The sequence below is a fragment of the Chelmon rostratus genome, chromosome 12, assembly GCF_017976325.1.
Source record: "Chelmon rostratus isolate fCheRos1 chromosome 12, fCheRos1.pri, whole genome shotgun sequence".
Taxonomy (NCBI): domain Eukaryota; kingdom Metazoa; phylum Chordata; class Actinopteri; order Chaetodontiformes; family Chaetodontidae; genus Chelmon; species Chelmon rostratus.
In genome coordinates, this window is record NC_055669.1 from 2,787,277 (window position 1) to 2,804,748 (window position 17,472).

Consider the following 17,472-nt stretch of genomic DNA (forward strand, 5'->3'; position numbering starts at 1 on the left):
ATCCAGTGGCTGCTGTATTGTTCTCCACAGGCGTCCATATCTTTGGCCTGTGTGTGACAGCACTGATAACCGATATTCTCCAGCTGTCTACTGGCCAACACACCCCCTATTGGTTGGATGTGTGTAAACCCAACTTGACCCACATCAACATGTCCACTTGTGATGAAGCTTTTATTCTGGAGGATATCTGCTCTGGGCAAGACACCGGGCTCATCAATGCTGGGAGGTAAGGCTTCGTCTCAGCGAGCGAGTCGGTGTGGGAGAGTGTGGGAGTGAACCAGTGAGTGTGTCAGAGGATGTGTGTGGGTGTTTGTAAGAGTGTGTTTATGGAGTCATTGTTAATGTTTTGTTTTAGCACACTTACACTCACACATGAACAGGCTATAATCTTCTTGTAGCTTGCAGTCGTAGACTAGCTCTGTGCTGTTGTTATGGTTACGAATCTGCTTTCAGTACATGTAATGAAACATAGAACATATGAGCTGAATAGAAGGACACTGTGCATCCTGCAGTGCAAGGTCATGTGCTACAACATGGACAGGTGACGACCGTGATGAGATGAGATGGCAAGCACATTATACTCTGCAGTTTTAAGGTAACATACAGGAAAAATGTTACAGCTTACTTAAATAGAACAACCCTACAGGCAATTTCACTTGATTTGGCTGATCGCACCAGGCTTCACAATCATCCCAGTGCTAAAAGTATGGCGTAGACCAGAAGAGAAGCTCCTGCCTATTTTTTACTTTTCCACTTCTACAGCCTTTTATTTCCCAGCCAAAGTGTTTTCCCCTCTTTTATCCTTGTTTGCCTCTAAATGGCTTTAAAGAGTGGCAAATCTGGGAAAAAAAGAGGTTATCTCTGTGCTACTGATCTAACACCGCCTTGAAAACATCTCTCAGCTTGCTGAAATCTAAATTTGATCATGTCCAGTTCACAGTTGAGGACATGGCCAATGCCTAGCATCTCTCGAGCTGCCTTCGTAAAACCTGAGCCAGCGATATACTGAACTAGATTATTTGCTCCACCCTGTATGAAAACAATTTTATGCTTGTGGCTGCAGTTATCAACCTGAAAGGCTGGAGCAGGCGGCAAAACCTGCGCAGCCTGAGCCTGGTGGAATCTGTTGAAGGTGGGCGCCATACAGAACTCTTCTCTGGCCTGCTGAGGGACATTTTCAGGAGGGAGATGCTTCCATCCCCGCCGGAGATCAACAGAGCCACTGCTCACTAACAGCTGAACCCACCCCGGAACAGAGAAGAGTTCATCATATGGCAAACTTTATCAATGCTACAGATAAACTGCATTCAACCTGCATCACTGAGTATCATTTTCATCATCTGCAGCCACGTCACTTGCAGGGTTTCCTCTTCCACCTTACACTGGAATACAGATACAGGCCGTGTGGCTGCAGGTTTTCGTTCCAACCAATGAGGAGCACAGCAGGCCAACCAATCAACATCAAGGGATCACTTAGTTATCAGCTGACAACTAAGATCAGCTGATTATTTGATTCCAGCCTGGTGTGCTCTCCTTGGTCCGAAAGAAAACCTGCAGCCACACAGCCCTTTCTGGAATCAGTTTGACATGCCTGATGTAGAGGAAACCCACTCAGATCTTCCAGTGATAGATCAGACATCTGCTTGTCATTTGCCTAACTCTTAAGAGCTCAGATGACACTGTATTTATTACATGTAGTAAAGAGGTTCAGTGGAGTAAGTAGCTGGCCAGGTCTCACGTACTAAAAATCCATCTAGTATCCATCGGTGCTGATTTAATGAGATATGCTGAGGGTGAAAACATCTTGGGCTCCCAGTGATATACAGATATAATTTTTTAAAAATGACAGCCACGCAGCAAGACAGGGTAGGAGCCTCTTTCTTAATTTCTTTTTTGGCACTTGTGCATGTTGGCAACTTTTGTGGCTTCAGATAAGTTGGACTAAGGTGGATTGAGTGCTACAGCTGGGTTTGTGCATATAGAGATCAGGTAACACAGTGCAATTTTGTCACCCATTGTCTTGCGTCACCAGTGCAGAGAGCAGTTTTCCTAGCATTAGGTGGCAGAGGTATACAAACTTTCTAAAATCTCATAAATGTACATTTTACCAAAATACTTCACAATTATGCACAATCCAAACAGTGTGGATGCTTCAATTAAACCCTCTGACACAGAAACAGGATTTAGCAGAAATGGTACAGAATGTTCTGTGCTCCTGAACACACCAGACTGGTGAGCTGTTCCCCATGAATTCTTAGTCTGCACAGTGAAATTAGTATTGCAGGCACCCTACATCCTGAGCTCTTCAAAATATGTTAATATATATATATATTGTTTTTTTTTTTTTTTTAAACACCACGTCCTCTGCATTATTCATTTTTTTTTTCTGTCATGTAAACAGTACTAAACAGTAGTTGCTTTTCTCTCAATATTTGCAATTTGCAGTTGTGACATTATTGTGGATATATCATTGGATATGACTTACGGAATGTAACATAATTCATCTTTTTATTGAACAAAACTAACTGAACATAAATCCTTGCCTTCCAAAGTAACATGTCAATATTTCCTGCCAGGTTCAGGGTTCATTTGCCATTCTACAACAGTGCTGCATAATGAAATGCAGCACTGTTGTAGAATGTTGTAGAAAGTTGTAGTCACAAGAAAAACTAGTTTCTACAGTACAGTGCAGAGAATGAGTTGAGGAGTCTTCCAGCCTGAGGAAAGCAGCTGCATTGTAGTCTGCTGCTACGGCAGTGGATACCTCTGCATGGCTTGTCAGACAGCAGCAGGGTGAACAGGCTGTTGCTGAGGTGGGTATTGTCTTGCATCGTGCATACAGTTTTAGAATGGATTTGGAGCTGTGTATTTCTGCTGTGCTGTGACAGTGTGCGTCTCCAAGAGACAACAATCTCTCCAATGTGAAGGTGTCTTGGACTCTGTAAACCAGAATTGAGAAATTCCGTCTCCCCTTTCTAGAAGACTTGTTGTTGTTGTCACGATGTTGAGGAGAAGCTGAAAAGCCAAATGGAAATACCACCACATGGAGGGGGATTTCACTGTACCTCCCTTTGCAAAAGAGCAAGGGATATTACGGGAGCAAGGGAGCTTTATTCTTGAGCACCAACAATATATTCATGATGCAAACTCGCCTTCTTTTTTTGGCCGAGTGGCTCGTGCCGCATGGTCTCTCCCAACAGTGTGTAGTGTTATTCAGCAGCCTGTGAGCTATGTTTGCTTCTGTTTGGTAGAAACGTTGGAGATGACAACCAACACATCAGTGACATACAGAACTGATGCACATCATGAAGCACATTTGCACCAATGAACATGCATTTAAACATGCACAATGACCTTTGTTCATTCACTGCCATATCGACAGTATTACTAACATTTTGCTAAATTCAGTACACTACCGGGAGAGACAGGAGGCAAAGATAAGGGACAGATGCATGCTGATGTTCTAGAACAACAGGAAAATGGTTATTGCAGTTTGTCTCGCTGACTTCAACACGGTCAGAAGTTGATGATAAACATATTTTTAGATTTGAGCGTAACAAACAAAACCTTTGTTTATTACCAAATGTACTTTTAGAATACTTGGGCTACAAACACATATCAGAACTCCTCAGTTGTTCGTCTCCTTGTGTCCTTCATGCACTGCATTTATTAAACACCTGCTAGGGCAAAGATACCACCAGATACACACACACACACACACACACACACACACACACACGTTCAAGTTTCTTTGAAAGTCACTTCCCTGTTGCAGATGAATATTCAACATTGTCCTTAGCTGTCTGAACATGATAATTAGCAGAAAGAACACTCTGTCTTTCGTTCTTTCTTTATAGGAAGTCTTTCCCTTCCCAGCATGCAACTCTGGCTGCCTTTGCTGCTGTCTACATCTCAGTAAGTGGTTAATGTACACACTCATATGTGGAATGAGACTCACCTAAAATCTTAGAGCCATAGAGGCTACAGTTACTGGCAGTTGTTGCCAGTTTCAGCTGTGGGTCATTTACAAATGGTTAAATATTGAAATAAATTCAATTTAATCACAGGTGTGAATTTTTCACAGTATCACTTATCTGGGTTGACTATGACAGGTGTGGGATTATCTGTTTTTTCTGTCAACATTAACAGATGATGTTTGGCTCATGTGAAATTGTGTGTTTCAGATGTACTTTAACACGGTGCTGACCGACTCGGCCAAGCTGCTGAAGCCCCTCCTGGTGTTCTCTTTCGTCATGCTGGCCATCCTGGCCGGCTTAACCAGGATCATCCAGTTCAGAAACCATCCCGTTGACGTCTACTGCGGATGGTTACTGGGAGCTGCCATTGCCGTTTATCTGGTAACACTGTCAGCCTGTTATGAGCGTTTTAATATTCTTGAAAGTTTTTTTGTATCTGAAATGTTTATTCTAATAATTCTTACAAATACACTTTTCCATTTGAAATAGCCAACAAGATGGAACCATCACACTCGCAAAACTGAGCAAAAAATGAACCTTTCCCAAAGTCATGTCATGAGGAGATGGAGGATGATCATGTTATAAATGCCAAGGAAAATTTTATTAGAAATTAAGGAGAAACTTTGGTATTTTTTAAACCTGTAGACTATTTTTCCATGTTTTTGGATCTAAGTGACTATTCCATTTTTGAAACGTGTCCAGTATTGAGGGAGAGTGCTGCAGCCGGCTGCCGCAAAGTGGGCTGCAATGTAATCCTTCCAGGCAGTTGCACACTGTCATTATGGAAAGCAACCTATAGAGGAATGCAGTGTTTGTCTTTACCTTTTTACTTCATCTGGTCTGTTGTCTAACCAAGTCTCGCTTCAGTAGAGGTCTCGTTCTGGAGTCTGCTTACTCGTTTGTTGAAATCATCTAAATGTTTAGCCATGACATTAGAAATCTTTTTCTATCACTAAGCTACACTGTTTGTTCTCCAACATAACACACACAGCATTCCTCTGTCCAACTTTCACTCACATTTCCACCAATTTCTTCCTGCACCACCTCAATTCTTGCACGACTTCAGAACGAGAGTTCTCCTTGAGGGAGACATGGTGTGACACTATAACAAAAAGACTGGATCGAGCAAAAGGTAAAGAAAAACATTTTATTTCTCTTAAGATCCTTCCCATAATGTCGTCTGACACTTACAACAATCTGAGCCTGTCAGTGAATGTGGTCAATTTTGTCTTTGAAAAGTCTTGAAATCACAGTGGGTTGTGATATTTTGTTCCAAACCAGGGGTAAAAGTTGCTAATTTTGAAAGTCAGAAATGTACAATATACAGCCCAAGAAGATGCAAGGTGATACAAGACAGGGTCTGCTGACATGAGAAAACAATGGCAGGGGCATAGGCATTTCCCCTATTGAGCCTGTGTAGTCAGTTTAACTCTACAGTTGCTACAGTTACCTGCAGGGTAAATTTACCTTGCATGAAATGCATCAGCCAAGAAGAGTATTTTCCATCCATGGTATGATGTATTCTGGGCTCATTTTGTGGTAGATCATCTGTGAAAGAGATAAGTTCCTACAGAAGACATGTGAGGCAGATATTAGGTGTTGTATTGTCATTGCAGTGCATGTCGGTCAGTGTATTATTCAGTACAGTTTGATGGGCAGAAAGGAGGCAAGGCTCTTCAACTCTTGTGTGGAAACTGGTGGAAAATCACACAGTATATTTGATACCTCCCACACACCATCACCCTCCAGCCCACACACACTCAGATAGACATGTCCAGCATACACACACACAGACATGAGCGGAACTGGAGCAGTTCACTTTTGAGCAGACGCACACACACACACCAACACAGCACTCTTCAACTGCCTACACTTTTGTTGTTCTGCCTTCTGCTGCAGGAAGAAACGTTGGCTACAGATACTGTATGTGAGGTTGTGCTCCGAAGCATCAGCTGTCCATCAGATGATGCAGAATCACCAGTTACTTAACACGCTTTCAAGTCGATACATTTCACTGCTTGAGGCCACTTATTTTTTATGCAAGTAGAGAATTACTGACCTGGGAAAAGCATCTCTTTGATTAACTTAAATTGCAAGATATTTTCCTCCCTTTATGTGGTTTATGTAGAGATGATGGTTATTCACATTTGTCTCCAGGCAATAATTTTGCACAGTACAGGCTTCATTGTGCTGTTAAGGCTACTTAATAGTTGGGCTATTTTTAAGGTTCTTTGTTTGGCGTTGTATCATCTATCACCAGAGGAGAAATGAAAAGTGGATAAACTCAGGCGTATTGGCAGTCTATACTTGTGTCTGTGCTGCAGTGCATCAGTGCTGCATTGAGTCAGGTTTTGCAGGAAAGCTGCTGATAGTCTTAGTCAGTAAACAGTTTTTATTCCAGCTACAGTGTTGTAATAGCATGTTTTCGGCTCCATGTAAATCTAGCCATGCCAGATGCTCTTTGCACATTGCTGGTTGTGTCTCTGCTCTGGCTTTGACGGGGAAAGGGTGGTGTGGTGTGTGGTGCATGGGAAGAGGGAATTTGAATGACAACTGAAAATGCTCCATTATGTAGATGTACAGAATGAAATGTAGCCATGCAGGAAGGCCCCTTGTACTGTTATGTGACTAGCTGTGAAACAAATACAGTCAAGTTGAAAAAATCAAGTAAGGTACAGTCAGTGTACTGAATCAATTACACAGCAAAATCTAATGTTAGCTAACATTAGCTAGCCTTAAGTATTGTATATGTTGTTAGATAACATTACATATTATATATGATGATTGCTAACATGATAAAGATTAATGTATGTAATGTTAGCTCACATTAGCTTACTTTAACCATGATAGGCTACTGGCAATACTAGTCCCAGTAAGGCTAAAACTAAAAACTAAGAAACTAAGCTTTTTATTTATAAAAAGAAGGATGTGTTATTTCCTTTGTCAAATGTAACTGTGCATGGTCTCACTTAAAGTACATTAAAGTAATATATAACTATAAGCACAACCATCCTATTATTTTGAAAAACCAAAAAAATGCTAAATGTAGGAACTTTAATCAATTGGGTTACAGGTGTTATCGCCGTCTGCTTGTGGCTATTCCAATAGAAATATCAGTTCAAACTGGATCACTGATACCTGATTTAACAAGTTATGATTTGGGCTGTATTTAATGATATTTTTGATAAAAGTTATATAATTGCATCCCGCCCCACGAAAGAAACAAATCAATTTTAAAGACACAGCGAAACAAGTTCTAATCCTGTATCCATGTTTTAATTGTTAATTTTGTTCATTTCGTTATGAGTATAAGTCCCTCCTAATTGTAGGACTGTAAAACGTAAAAATGTTTTTGATGACTCATGTTAGGGGGTGCTAGATAAATTCACCCAATCAAATTCAAATTCTTGTGGGTAGCTAGCAGAGTAATGTCATTGGTGTTTTTGGATTTCAGTTTGTAAAACTGAAAACAAAGAATGTGGTTAACTGGATTTGCCCGTCTCTTTTTTTAATGCTTACGCCTTTGCTGCATACTCCTCTGTGTTTCAATGTGTGTGCTTGTATGCAGGGTGTGTATGCAGTGGGGAATTTCCAGCCCAGTGAGGATCGGTCCAGAAGTCGACCACCTCCCCCCACCCTGAGAGAGCCCCCTCTCTCTTCCCTACCCAATGTCAGCCAATCAGCAATTAGCAACAGCCACCAAGGTACAATCATGCCTGCCATGTGTCTCTTAGAATCACAGATTACGTCATGCAAACTACTAGAATACATTTTCAGAAAAAATGCTGCACATGACCCTTATTGTGATGTGAACAGAAGATTTTGTGGTGAGCTTTGCTCAGACACACACCTCTGAGTTTGGACATGCTAATGAGCAGAGTCACACTGTGTACCAACAGTGCAATGACTTTGAACAAGGTGAAATGTGATATAAAAACAAGTCCAGGACAAAATAAATGTTTGCCCTGTCATTAGTGTGGAAAGGCAAAGCTTGTGAATTAGTTTGCAGTAGTGTTTTTGTTTTAATCCCCAGCCTCAAACACTTTAATCACTCATTCTGACTAAACCTAAAAATCCTTTATGGGGTAGAAAAGTATGACTCACTTCACAGTAGTTTAACTGTTGTCTCTTTATGCTTTGTGTGCAGTTGGTAGATAAAGAAGTGATGACATTTCTCATTTACTTCAAAGTGTTGAACCCCTCATTTTAAACTATGCTAATTGGCCATACTTATTTTCAGTACCCCAAGCTGCCTATATGTCTTTGTTTCAATTGGAAATTATTGGTTAAAGATTCAAGATTGGTGGAATTGCTCAAGTGAGTAACTTTGGTGTTGACTGGAGTCCTGGCTAACATCAGACAAATTAGGTTTACTGTCAAGTTTAAAGCCTGACTCAACCAGCATGGCATACTTCCATGCATACTCTGGACTTTGACCATTTATGAATTCCCACTAACTATGGGCACTAAACACATCTTCAGCTGATGCCATTAAGCCCTTGAAGAAGAGTGCTATCACTGACCTCATGACCAGGTGCTGAAGGAATATACATTCATCATGCCATGAAGAACACCAAGGACCTCCATCCAGCAAAGAGACCCCTTAAATTTGTCAAGGAAGGAGAGCAGCCCCAGCCACAATCCTCCCAAGACCTCACCACCATGGATCCTCCTTAGAGCTTTAGATTGCCAAATGAAGGCTGCAGGGAAACAGTTGAAATTTCGACCAGTGATCACTGAGACCACCCTCAGACTTGGCTCTTTGTTGTGTGGTCAGAGTCAAAGAAGCAAGTGGTCATGATGGAGCTCAGTGTTTCATGGGAAGACCTGATGGAGGAAACCAATGAAAGGAAGTATGAAAACCTGGTGCAACAGTGTCACTGACAGGGTTGGAGTGCCCAATGCTTCAAGGGATATCCCTCAGCAAAGTGTTCAGTCTACTGGTAATGACAGGGAGCGTGAAAGCAAAAGCTAACAGGAGTGCCACTGAGGCAGCACAAAGACCCTCTAGGTGGCTGTGATCAAATGGAGTGAGATGTGGAGTTTGGGTGCTATTGGCTTAAGCCACAACTTTTCCACAATGCAAATCAAATAGTGACCTTTATTAGACCCTCTGTGCTTGATAAATGTCCAAATTCCGCATGCTCATTTTGTAAGGCAGACTTTTTTTTAAAACAAATGTAAGTCTCCAAGTGACAACCTGTCGACATCTTCAGGATTATTTATTCAGCCATTACTTGACTGTGTTAACAGGCCGAGTACTTCTCTACTGGTCCTGATATGTCGAATTAGTGGAGTAATCTTTTTATTTGTAATTTAAATATAGCTAAGTTGCATACAAATACTTGGTTGGAAGCCCACCTTTTCAGGATCCTGTGGGAAGCCTCAACCATATCCCTGGTTGAGATCACTGAGGTAGTCAAGAATCTCCTTAGCACCAAGTGTGGATGAGATTTGCCTCTTCAGTGTCCCCTGGACAGTGCCTGTGAAGGGGCAGACTCAGATGGTGGTTACCATTTTTAAAAGACTGGCTGGATGGAGTGCTATCAGGGTATCACACCACTCAGCTTCCTCTCATATCCAGGAGAAGCAATGCAGATTCTTTGCTGGCCATGGAAGAGCAAACCAGCTTTAAGCGGTTTCTGGTGGGGGCATGGGAGTTTGCCTATACTGTCTACATGTGCTTTGTGGACTGTGTCCCTTGGAGAGTGCTGAGGGGCTGCTGTGGGGCTCTGTTGGTGGTTGGGACTTCTGATCAGGATGCCTCCTGGGCACCTTCCTTTGGAGGTTTCTGGGGACATCCAACTGGCAGGAGACCCCAGGGTAGACCCAGAACACATTCAAAGGATTCTGTATCTTATCTCTCCAGGGAATGCCTCAGGATCGTCCAGGAAGAGTTGGAACATGTTTCTGGGGAGGGTGATGTCTGGACTACCTTGCTTAGCCTGCTGCCACTGCCCCTTATAAGTGGAAGAAAATGGATGGATTAGCAATTTGACTGCTCCCTGTCATCTTTTTATAGGTCACCACACCCTGGCTCCTAGCCAACCAGAGCCCATCATCACAAGGACCTCTTCCCACACCTTGTCGCCCAACCGACCAGAACCCATCCTGATGCGAAGCGCCTCCTACCGGGAGCCTTCTCTGTCCAATCTGAAGAGAGCTAGTGCTGAGGTGGAGGTGATATCTCCATCCAGTCCTCTGGGCAACAATGACAACATGATGACCTTCAGCAGCAGCACACTGCCAAGGTAAATACTTTCAGTGGAGGCTTTAACCAAAGGTTTGGTTTGGGAGAGAAAACAAGGTGCAGGAAATTTGCTTACCCACTATACATCATGTTTAACTGTCACATACTGCTTCACCTGTTGAATGTTGTTTTGTTATTGGTCCTACTGCTCTATTTTAGGGATAGAGGACTGCATTTTAGCATGCCTTTTTAGCATGATAAGTAATTGGAAGAAACCACTGCGGGCAATACATTGATCCAGTTTACTGCAGTTACTGATGTTTAAGATCAGACGTCTACAACAACAATAATAATAATAGGATGTAAATTGCACATTTATTGGCTACCCTGATCACTCTTTATCACTCTTGTAGCTTTAGCTATGGGCACATAGCATAAGGTTATAGGACTGAGAGGATTTCTACAGGAGGATTTTACACAAGTGGTTCATTTACAAATACAGTAGTAAAGGTTTGGATGTGCTGGGCATATGAACAGATAGTGGAGGCATTGATTATGCTGCAGGACTGCACAACAATTCCTTGACAAGTTTTTTTGGCTGTTTTAATGTTGTGAAATGGTGACTATATTTGGAGGCCATGCCTCCCTGACAGAACAGGAAAACTAACCTTCATGTCTTGTGCTTCAGGGTATAGGTGGCTGAAAAGCTAATTGATGATGATGAGTCTTTTCAGCCAACCTCTTCATTCAGCAGCAAAATCCCACACAGTGGCTGAGTCAACCTATATTGGCTACAGCAGAGCTGCAAATTGTAACTGAAAGATTTAGTTCATGTTTGTCTCTTAACAGCTTGTCTCATCACATCCTCTGTGGTCCTCTATTACCATTAGCAATCTGTCTGCTCACCTGTCATCTTTGTCTGTGGTAGAAACATTGAGGGAACAGGAAAGGTGATGTGAGATGTGATAGAATCGACTGTTCATCTGAGGATGATGCATAAAGTCTCTGTGTGGGTGTAACTGAGAAGACAACTAATCTGAAATACTTAGAAAGCGCTATACTAATGCAGCATTGATTGAAACATGCACAGCTCTATGGAGCATAGCACAGCTTCTGGCATTACTCACCATAGATCTGACTGCACCAAATTTAAAAAGAGAGGTGGGTATAAGTAATGGCTGTAGATGCCATAAAACACAAAATGAGTGTTGTTGACATGGCTTCATCCTCAACATTGTCAGTGGTGATTGGTGGATCCCATGCTTTCACAGATCCCTGCAGTCCTGTTTGGCTCTATTTTTTATTTCTATTTTTGTAATTAAATGCATTTGAAATGGTCCGGAACAGCACAGTAAACAAACGTACTATCTACTCAGCTAGCTAATTTAATTTTAAATCTATATTTGCTCATAGTGAGTCTGTATCTTCGACAGAACGGAGTCAGAGGAAATGGCTTTCATGCTGGGTCTTTTTGTCCATCACATTTTGAAGTGCTGTGGTACACAGTGCACTGCATCTGAAAGAGAGGGCAAGAGAGGATTTGATTTGTCATGACGGGCATTCTGCTGCACTCCAGATCCCACCTCAAAATTGCCAAAAGTCAGACAAAATTCAACCACTCACAGAATGAGTGCTCTAAGCAGCACTGATTCAAAATACTAGAGCTAATAATAAGGTACTAGCTCTGCACAGACAGTATCAGGCTGCAGTACATCCAGATAAGCAACTGGACTTGGCTGCAGTGTGTCTGCTGTTTCTAATCACAGAAAACCTTTACATTTTTGGGTGCTGGATTTAGTGAAAAAAAGAATTTCTGCCCCAAAATGATATTTTTTTATTCAATGATCTCAAATGAAATTATGAATCAGTTACCATAACATATGATAACAACATTTTAACATATGTACAGGGATTTAAAGGTCATGTTCGTGTACAAAATGGCAATTTGTTTGCACAATTTATTAATCTGAGACAGCAGTTTGTTTGAGAGTTTATTAAGTTGAGAGAGCAGTTATTTCAGAACAGGACTTGGTAATTTGTGTGAAAAAAAACATTGATCTCTTCATGACACCTGCCAGGCTCTGTACCAATCTTCTGTTGTGGTTGTGGTTGTTGTTCATTTCAGCTAGTAACATTGTTGTGCTTAGCATCCTGATAAGCAGCGAGCAAATGAGAGCAGGAGCTCACTTCAGGAAAGTGCAGAATCACTCTTGAACCTCCTTTCTTGTTGCTCATAAAGTGCCTTTGCCACTTCCTTCAGGTCCCACGGAGGCTCCTCACTGGATGAGGGCCGCGTTCCTCGGCGTCACGCCTCCATCCACGCCTCAATGGACTCAACTCGATCCAAACAGCTGCTCAGCCAATGGAAGAATAAGAATGACAACAGGAAACTGTCCCTGCAGGTGATGGATGGAATAAGACCCGCCTCCTCCTCATCTCCTCAGAGGAACATGGAGCTGCGCTGCTCCTCTGAACCTTCTGCCATGGGCCTGGAGGCAGAGCTCCGTGGGGGACAACACCTACCTTCAGTCACTGGTCAGGAAACAGAGCTTCGTGCTGGGGCCCATATCCCAGCTCAATACATGAAACTAGCAGCAAGCTCGGTTCCTATGGCCAATCACAACCACCTGGTCCTCAATGGCAACACAGGATTGGCCGGTGGGGCCAGAGTGTCTATCCAATCCCGGCCCGGTTCGTCCCAGTTGGTTCACATTCCTGAGGAGGAAAACCTCACCTGCAGGGATCAGGAGAGTGAGTCAGAAGATAGCATTATGGACGGGGGCGGGTCAGTGAGGGAGAAGTGGCTTAGAGTGGCTGAGAAGACCACCATCCCCTGCAGGCCGCTCAGTGCTGGAGGACAGCCTCGTCTTATGCAGGTTAATCCATCCATTCTTCTTTCTCAGCCGTGTAGCAGTAGTATGGTTAGGATGTATACCACAGAACTGGGTCTTGGTTCAGGTCTGGCTGGGGATCCTTGTTGCATGTTATACTTCTCTGTCTCCCCTTGTTTCCTGTCTGTCTTTACACTACAAACACAAAAAGGTAAAAAAAAAAATTAGAGAATCATTCATTATTCATCTGTCTGTTGGCTGTAAAACTAAAGCAGGTCAATTGCTAGTTAGATTACATTACATGATTTAGAAGAGGCTTTTGCCCAAAGTAACATACAATAAGTGCATTCAGACTTATTAGCTACAAGAGCTAGTTGTCATCAAAATTGTAGCTGTAGTAGTAGCACTCTCCATACAAGAAGGGCAGGTCAGTTGATAATGAATAAGTATTCTGGCACCAAACTTTGTAATAGCTCACGTTTTACTGTCGTCCTCCTGTTTCAGGTGATAGCCTTGTCCAAACAGCAGGGTCTGCTTCACTCGCCTCGGTCGGAGGATGGTGGCAGCACTGTCAGCTGCACTGGATCCATTCGATACCGAGCCCTGACGGACCAGGATCCATCACCACCGGCCTCCACCACTGGAGCCATGGGAGGAGGAGGTCTGTGCTACTTTCAGAACAGGAAAATTACTCCAGGAGTGAAACTGAGTTTTCGCTCAGTTTTAACAAAGAGGTCCAAGATAGAAGCTGCCAATACATTTTTAAACAGCTCTTAGCCCATATTGGGCTGGGTTTCACTTAAAACACGCAGTAACTTGTGCAGACAGTATAATACTTTTGTTCCTTTTTTCAATGCCTTACTTTGAACAATGTCAACATTTCTTACAAAACCCTTTTTTCATTTAACAAAAAACTCTTAAACTCTTAAATTTTAAATGTTGTCTAAACACAAGCATACAGTATGTACAAGAAGTTTGCCGAAATTAAATTAAACGTACTTTTGATTGAGTAACTTATAGAAAAAACAGGATTAGAAATCTGATCAGACATTTGATGACAGGTTTTGGTGTTCACTGCCACAGTGACATTTGCATTTAAGGCAGATTGTATGAGATTCAGCCAAAAATAACTTGACTGAACTTCGGTTTTTCATACGTGGATCACCAAGTTATCCAGATGAGAATCTGATTTGACATGAGTCTGGATAATTCGCTTCTTTGAAAGGTGTTTTTAGATTTACATGGAACTGACCTACTGACAGTCAATACCTCTCCTACAATGAACGTGCTGACATAATAATGATTTTTGAAGAGATTATGCCGATTATTGAGAAATCACTATAACTTCTGGTGTAATCAGTGACAAATTACCTAGATTATACACGACACAACATACAACAAATTACATGTTGTAGTAGTTGTAGTTTCAGATACTGTGAGTAAAATGACAACTCAACTCAAAGATTCACTTTGAAGGAAACTGTTCATACAATTAAAGCTGCTTTTTAAGAGATTTTAGTGAGGTTTCATAGCAGGATTATAGTTACCACTTAAAATAGAACCTCATCATTCATGTTCCAACATCACACGTACTCTGATCACAGTTTGAATGTGGTCAAGGTGTGAAAGGGGTGGTGCTAAACTTGCTAACTGTAAATGTTTTATTCTTCTTCCATTTTCGTTGAGGAACAGAGGTGCCACAATTTGTCACTGCTACATAAGCCAACACTTCCATGACACAGACCCGCTGCCAACATCGCTGGTTTTGGACGAGACCATTTTAAGAATCCTACCATGGCGAAGGCGGGTCATATCTTTGCCATAGTAGGATTTCATAATTCAGCAGTCAGAACTCTAGTTGCAGGAAGCCTACCAGTAATAGCTTCTGATTGGCCAACATGGCTTTAGGGTTAAGGTAATATCACTGCCTGTTGATTTGGCACTTGTAATTTGTGTGCACAGGATGTTTTTAAGAACAGCGGAGGAAAAACCTGTTTTAATAATGCAAGTGTGGACTAGGCATTAATTACTTTAACCACATATCAATACTCATATAAGTATTGTCTGTCAAAGCCTGATGTGTTTCTGTGCCGCAGAGCTTCATTGTTGTTCAGAAACTATTAAAAGGACATTAATGAGCCCCACTGATGCACTGGGTGACATGTTCCTTCATGAACACACACACACTGTAATTTACTGTGACTCAATCCCACATACTCCATCCTGCTGCCACACTCACTAAAGCACCAAGTGTGGATTAATGCACTGAAAAATGTCCCCAGTAAATGTATTGTTTCCTCCTGTTTGTTAAAAAGTACAGTTACCAGCTGTTTTTATTAAACTATTTGATGGAGAAGAGAAGGAAATCTTTTTGTCTTGTTTCTTAGCAGTAACAAAAATATAGAATATTGATAAAAATGATAACATTGCCAGCCTTATTCAGCATTCAGGGAAACACACCTGTCCCAGAATCAGACAAATGATGGATATCAATTTGAGTTTAATGTGCCTCCAGCACTATTATACATCTAGGTGTATTTACTTTGGCTTCACATGAAGACTGGAAGCTGGGAGAGGAGCTAGCTTATTTCTGCTTTTTCTACTTTCTTCCCAGCATACCTAATGTATCAGGTTCTGGACTACTAAGTGGCATTCACAGTCTGAGCACGGTGCCTTTACGTTGAAGATGATGATGATGATGATGATGATTGTCAGTAGTAGAAGGTACTCATTGTGTTGTGCTTTCAGGTTTGGAAAGAAGTGGCAGTATAGTGCGCGTTGAAGCCCACCCGGAGTCCAGATCACACAAACCTGTGGTGAAACCTCCGAGCACAGACGGAAGCGGCTCCTGGAGATGGAAACCACCAGAACAACGAGCTTCACTTCGACAGTCAGCCTTCACCCTCAACGACCTGAACAGACACACAGACAGCTGTGATTCGCTGAGGGATGGAGGATCAGTGGATGGGCGGAGGAGTGTGACAGGGACCGAATCAGAGAGCGAAGGGGGAGGAGATGGAGTGGGAGGAGGAATGGGAGGGGGAGGAGGTGTGTACACAAACCATCCACATGTTGTACACCCTTTACATCCCTTACATCCCAACAACCCCAACAACTTCCAGCACCCCAATTTTAACCCCAACCATCCCAATAATCCACAATTTAACAACTTCAACCCCAACTCTGCTAACTCCAACGCACCATTCACCCCCACTGTCACCTTTGCTCCTCCCTTCCACCCACACCCTCAAGCCATAACCACCATCAGGGTCACCCCAGTGGAGGGAACGGCAGCCAGCAGCGACGGCGGCTCAGACTCCCAGTCGGCTGCTTCGTCCAGCCGTGAGTCAACCCTGAGGAGGAAGAGTGGCTCCCACATTGTCCACGTCCCAGAAAGAGGGCCCACCCCCGACCTTGACCACAACCACCGCGTCTGTGACGACGGTAACCGCCTGGACAACGAAAGCAGCAACCGTTTCCATGAAAACCTTCGAAATTTTCAAGAAAACCCCATCCACCCCATCCACCCCATCCACCCCAACCACCCCAGCCACCCCAGCAGGCAGTTGCAGGGGATGTATGGCCGCCCCAGCCCAACCCCTCCGCCTACCTTACCCCGCCCCATCCTGACTCACACTCCGCCTCCTACTCTGGGCTTGGCCTATAAAGAATGACACGGCCAGTGTTAAGATCATCTATCTACACCTGTGATAAAAACGATGCTGCTTTGGCCATAACCTTCACCCGGGACAAAAATGTAAGGAAATTCAGTTACATCTGTCCACCACAAGGGTGAGTCAATAGGGAATGGTCACAAACTTGCAAGCCCCACCCATAACCTCTCACCTGACTGATTAGCGCACAATATATGGCTAATTGTGTCCCTGCAGCATCCCAGCTGGTTTCATAACAGACCAGATCAGTGTTGGGAGACGTACTGTAGGCTTATTAAAACCTACTAGCAATAGGTTCACGATCCACGTGGGGTCACAAGCCATAGAGAGTACAAACACAATTAGCCCTGCCCCCCATCCCCAACTGGCCAATTAGAAAGGACTGTAGTCTGGGCCCGACAAATGAGGGGTGAGTTTGATTCAGCATTTTTCCTCTTGTTTTTTTTTTTTAACCTTGGGCTGCTGGATACACCAGTCATTTTTTTGTAAATGTAATAAATTGAGTGCACCTGCTTTATAGGCACACTTTTAATGGGCTAATAAACTGCTGACCCTTTGACTTGCTCAGAAGGAGAGCTCTTAGCTCCCTGCCAGCGAGGATGGATGCAGCCTAATGACTCTGCCCCACTGCCTCTGACCGCTTGGTCAGATGTAATTGGGATAACATTCTTATCACAGTATTTATACATACGTACAGTATATTCTCAGCTTTCATCCTGTTGTCAAACACAGGTAACATATCGATATATAAACTTTACAATGTAACCACATTAGATGGAAATTATCATTCAAAGCCCGTA

General features: G+C 42.8%; 1 protein-coding gene across 1 annotated transcript in view; it reads left to right on the forward strand.

Annotated features, from left to right (window-relative positions):
* The window catches only part of LOC121615468 (2-lysophosphatidate phosphatase PLPPR4-like), a 30,981-nt gene extending 14,309 nt beyond the window's left edge, over positions 1-16,672 (forward strand). Inside the window, exons 4-11 of the mRNA XM_041949830.1 lie at positions 31-226; positions 3,858-3,915; positions 4,185-4,358; positions 7,546-7,681; positions 10,000-10,228; positions 12,428-13,043; positions 13,503-13,659; positions 15,747-16,672. Coding sequence (XP_041805764.1) covers positions 31-226; positions 3,858-3,915; positions 4,185-4,358; positions 7,546-7,681; positions 10,000-10,228; positions 12,428-13,043; positions 13,503-13,659; positions 15,747-16,672 — 2,492 coding nt within the window. The remainder of the gene's footprint in view (positions 1-30; positions 227-3,857; positions 3,916-4,184; positions 4,359-7,545; positions 7,682-9,999; positions 10,229-12,427; positions 13,044-13,502; positions 13,660-15,746) is intronic.
* The last annotated feature ends 800 nt before the right edge of the window (positions 16,673-17,472 follow it).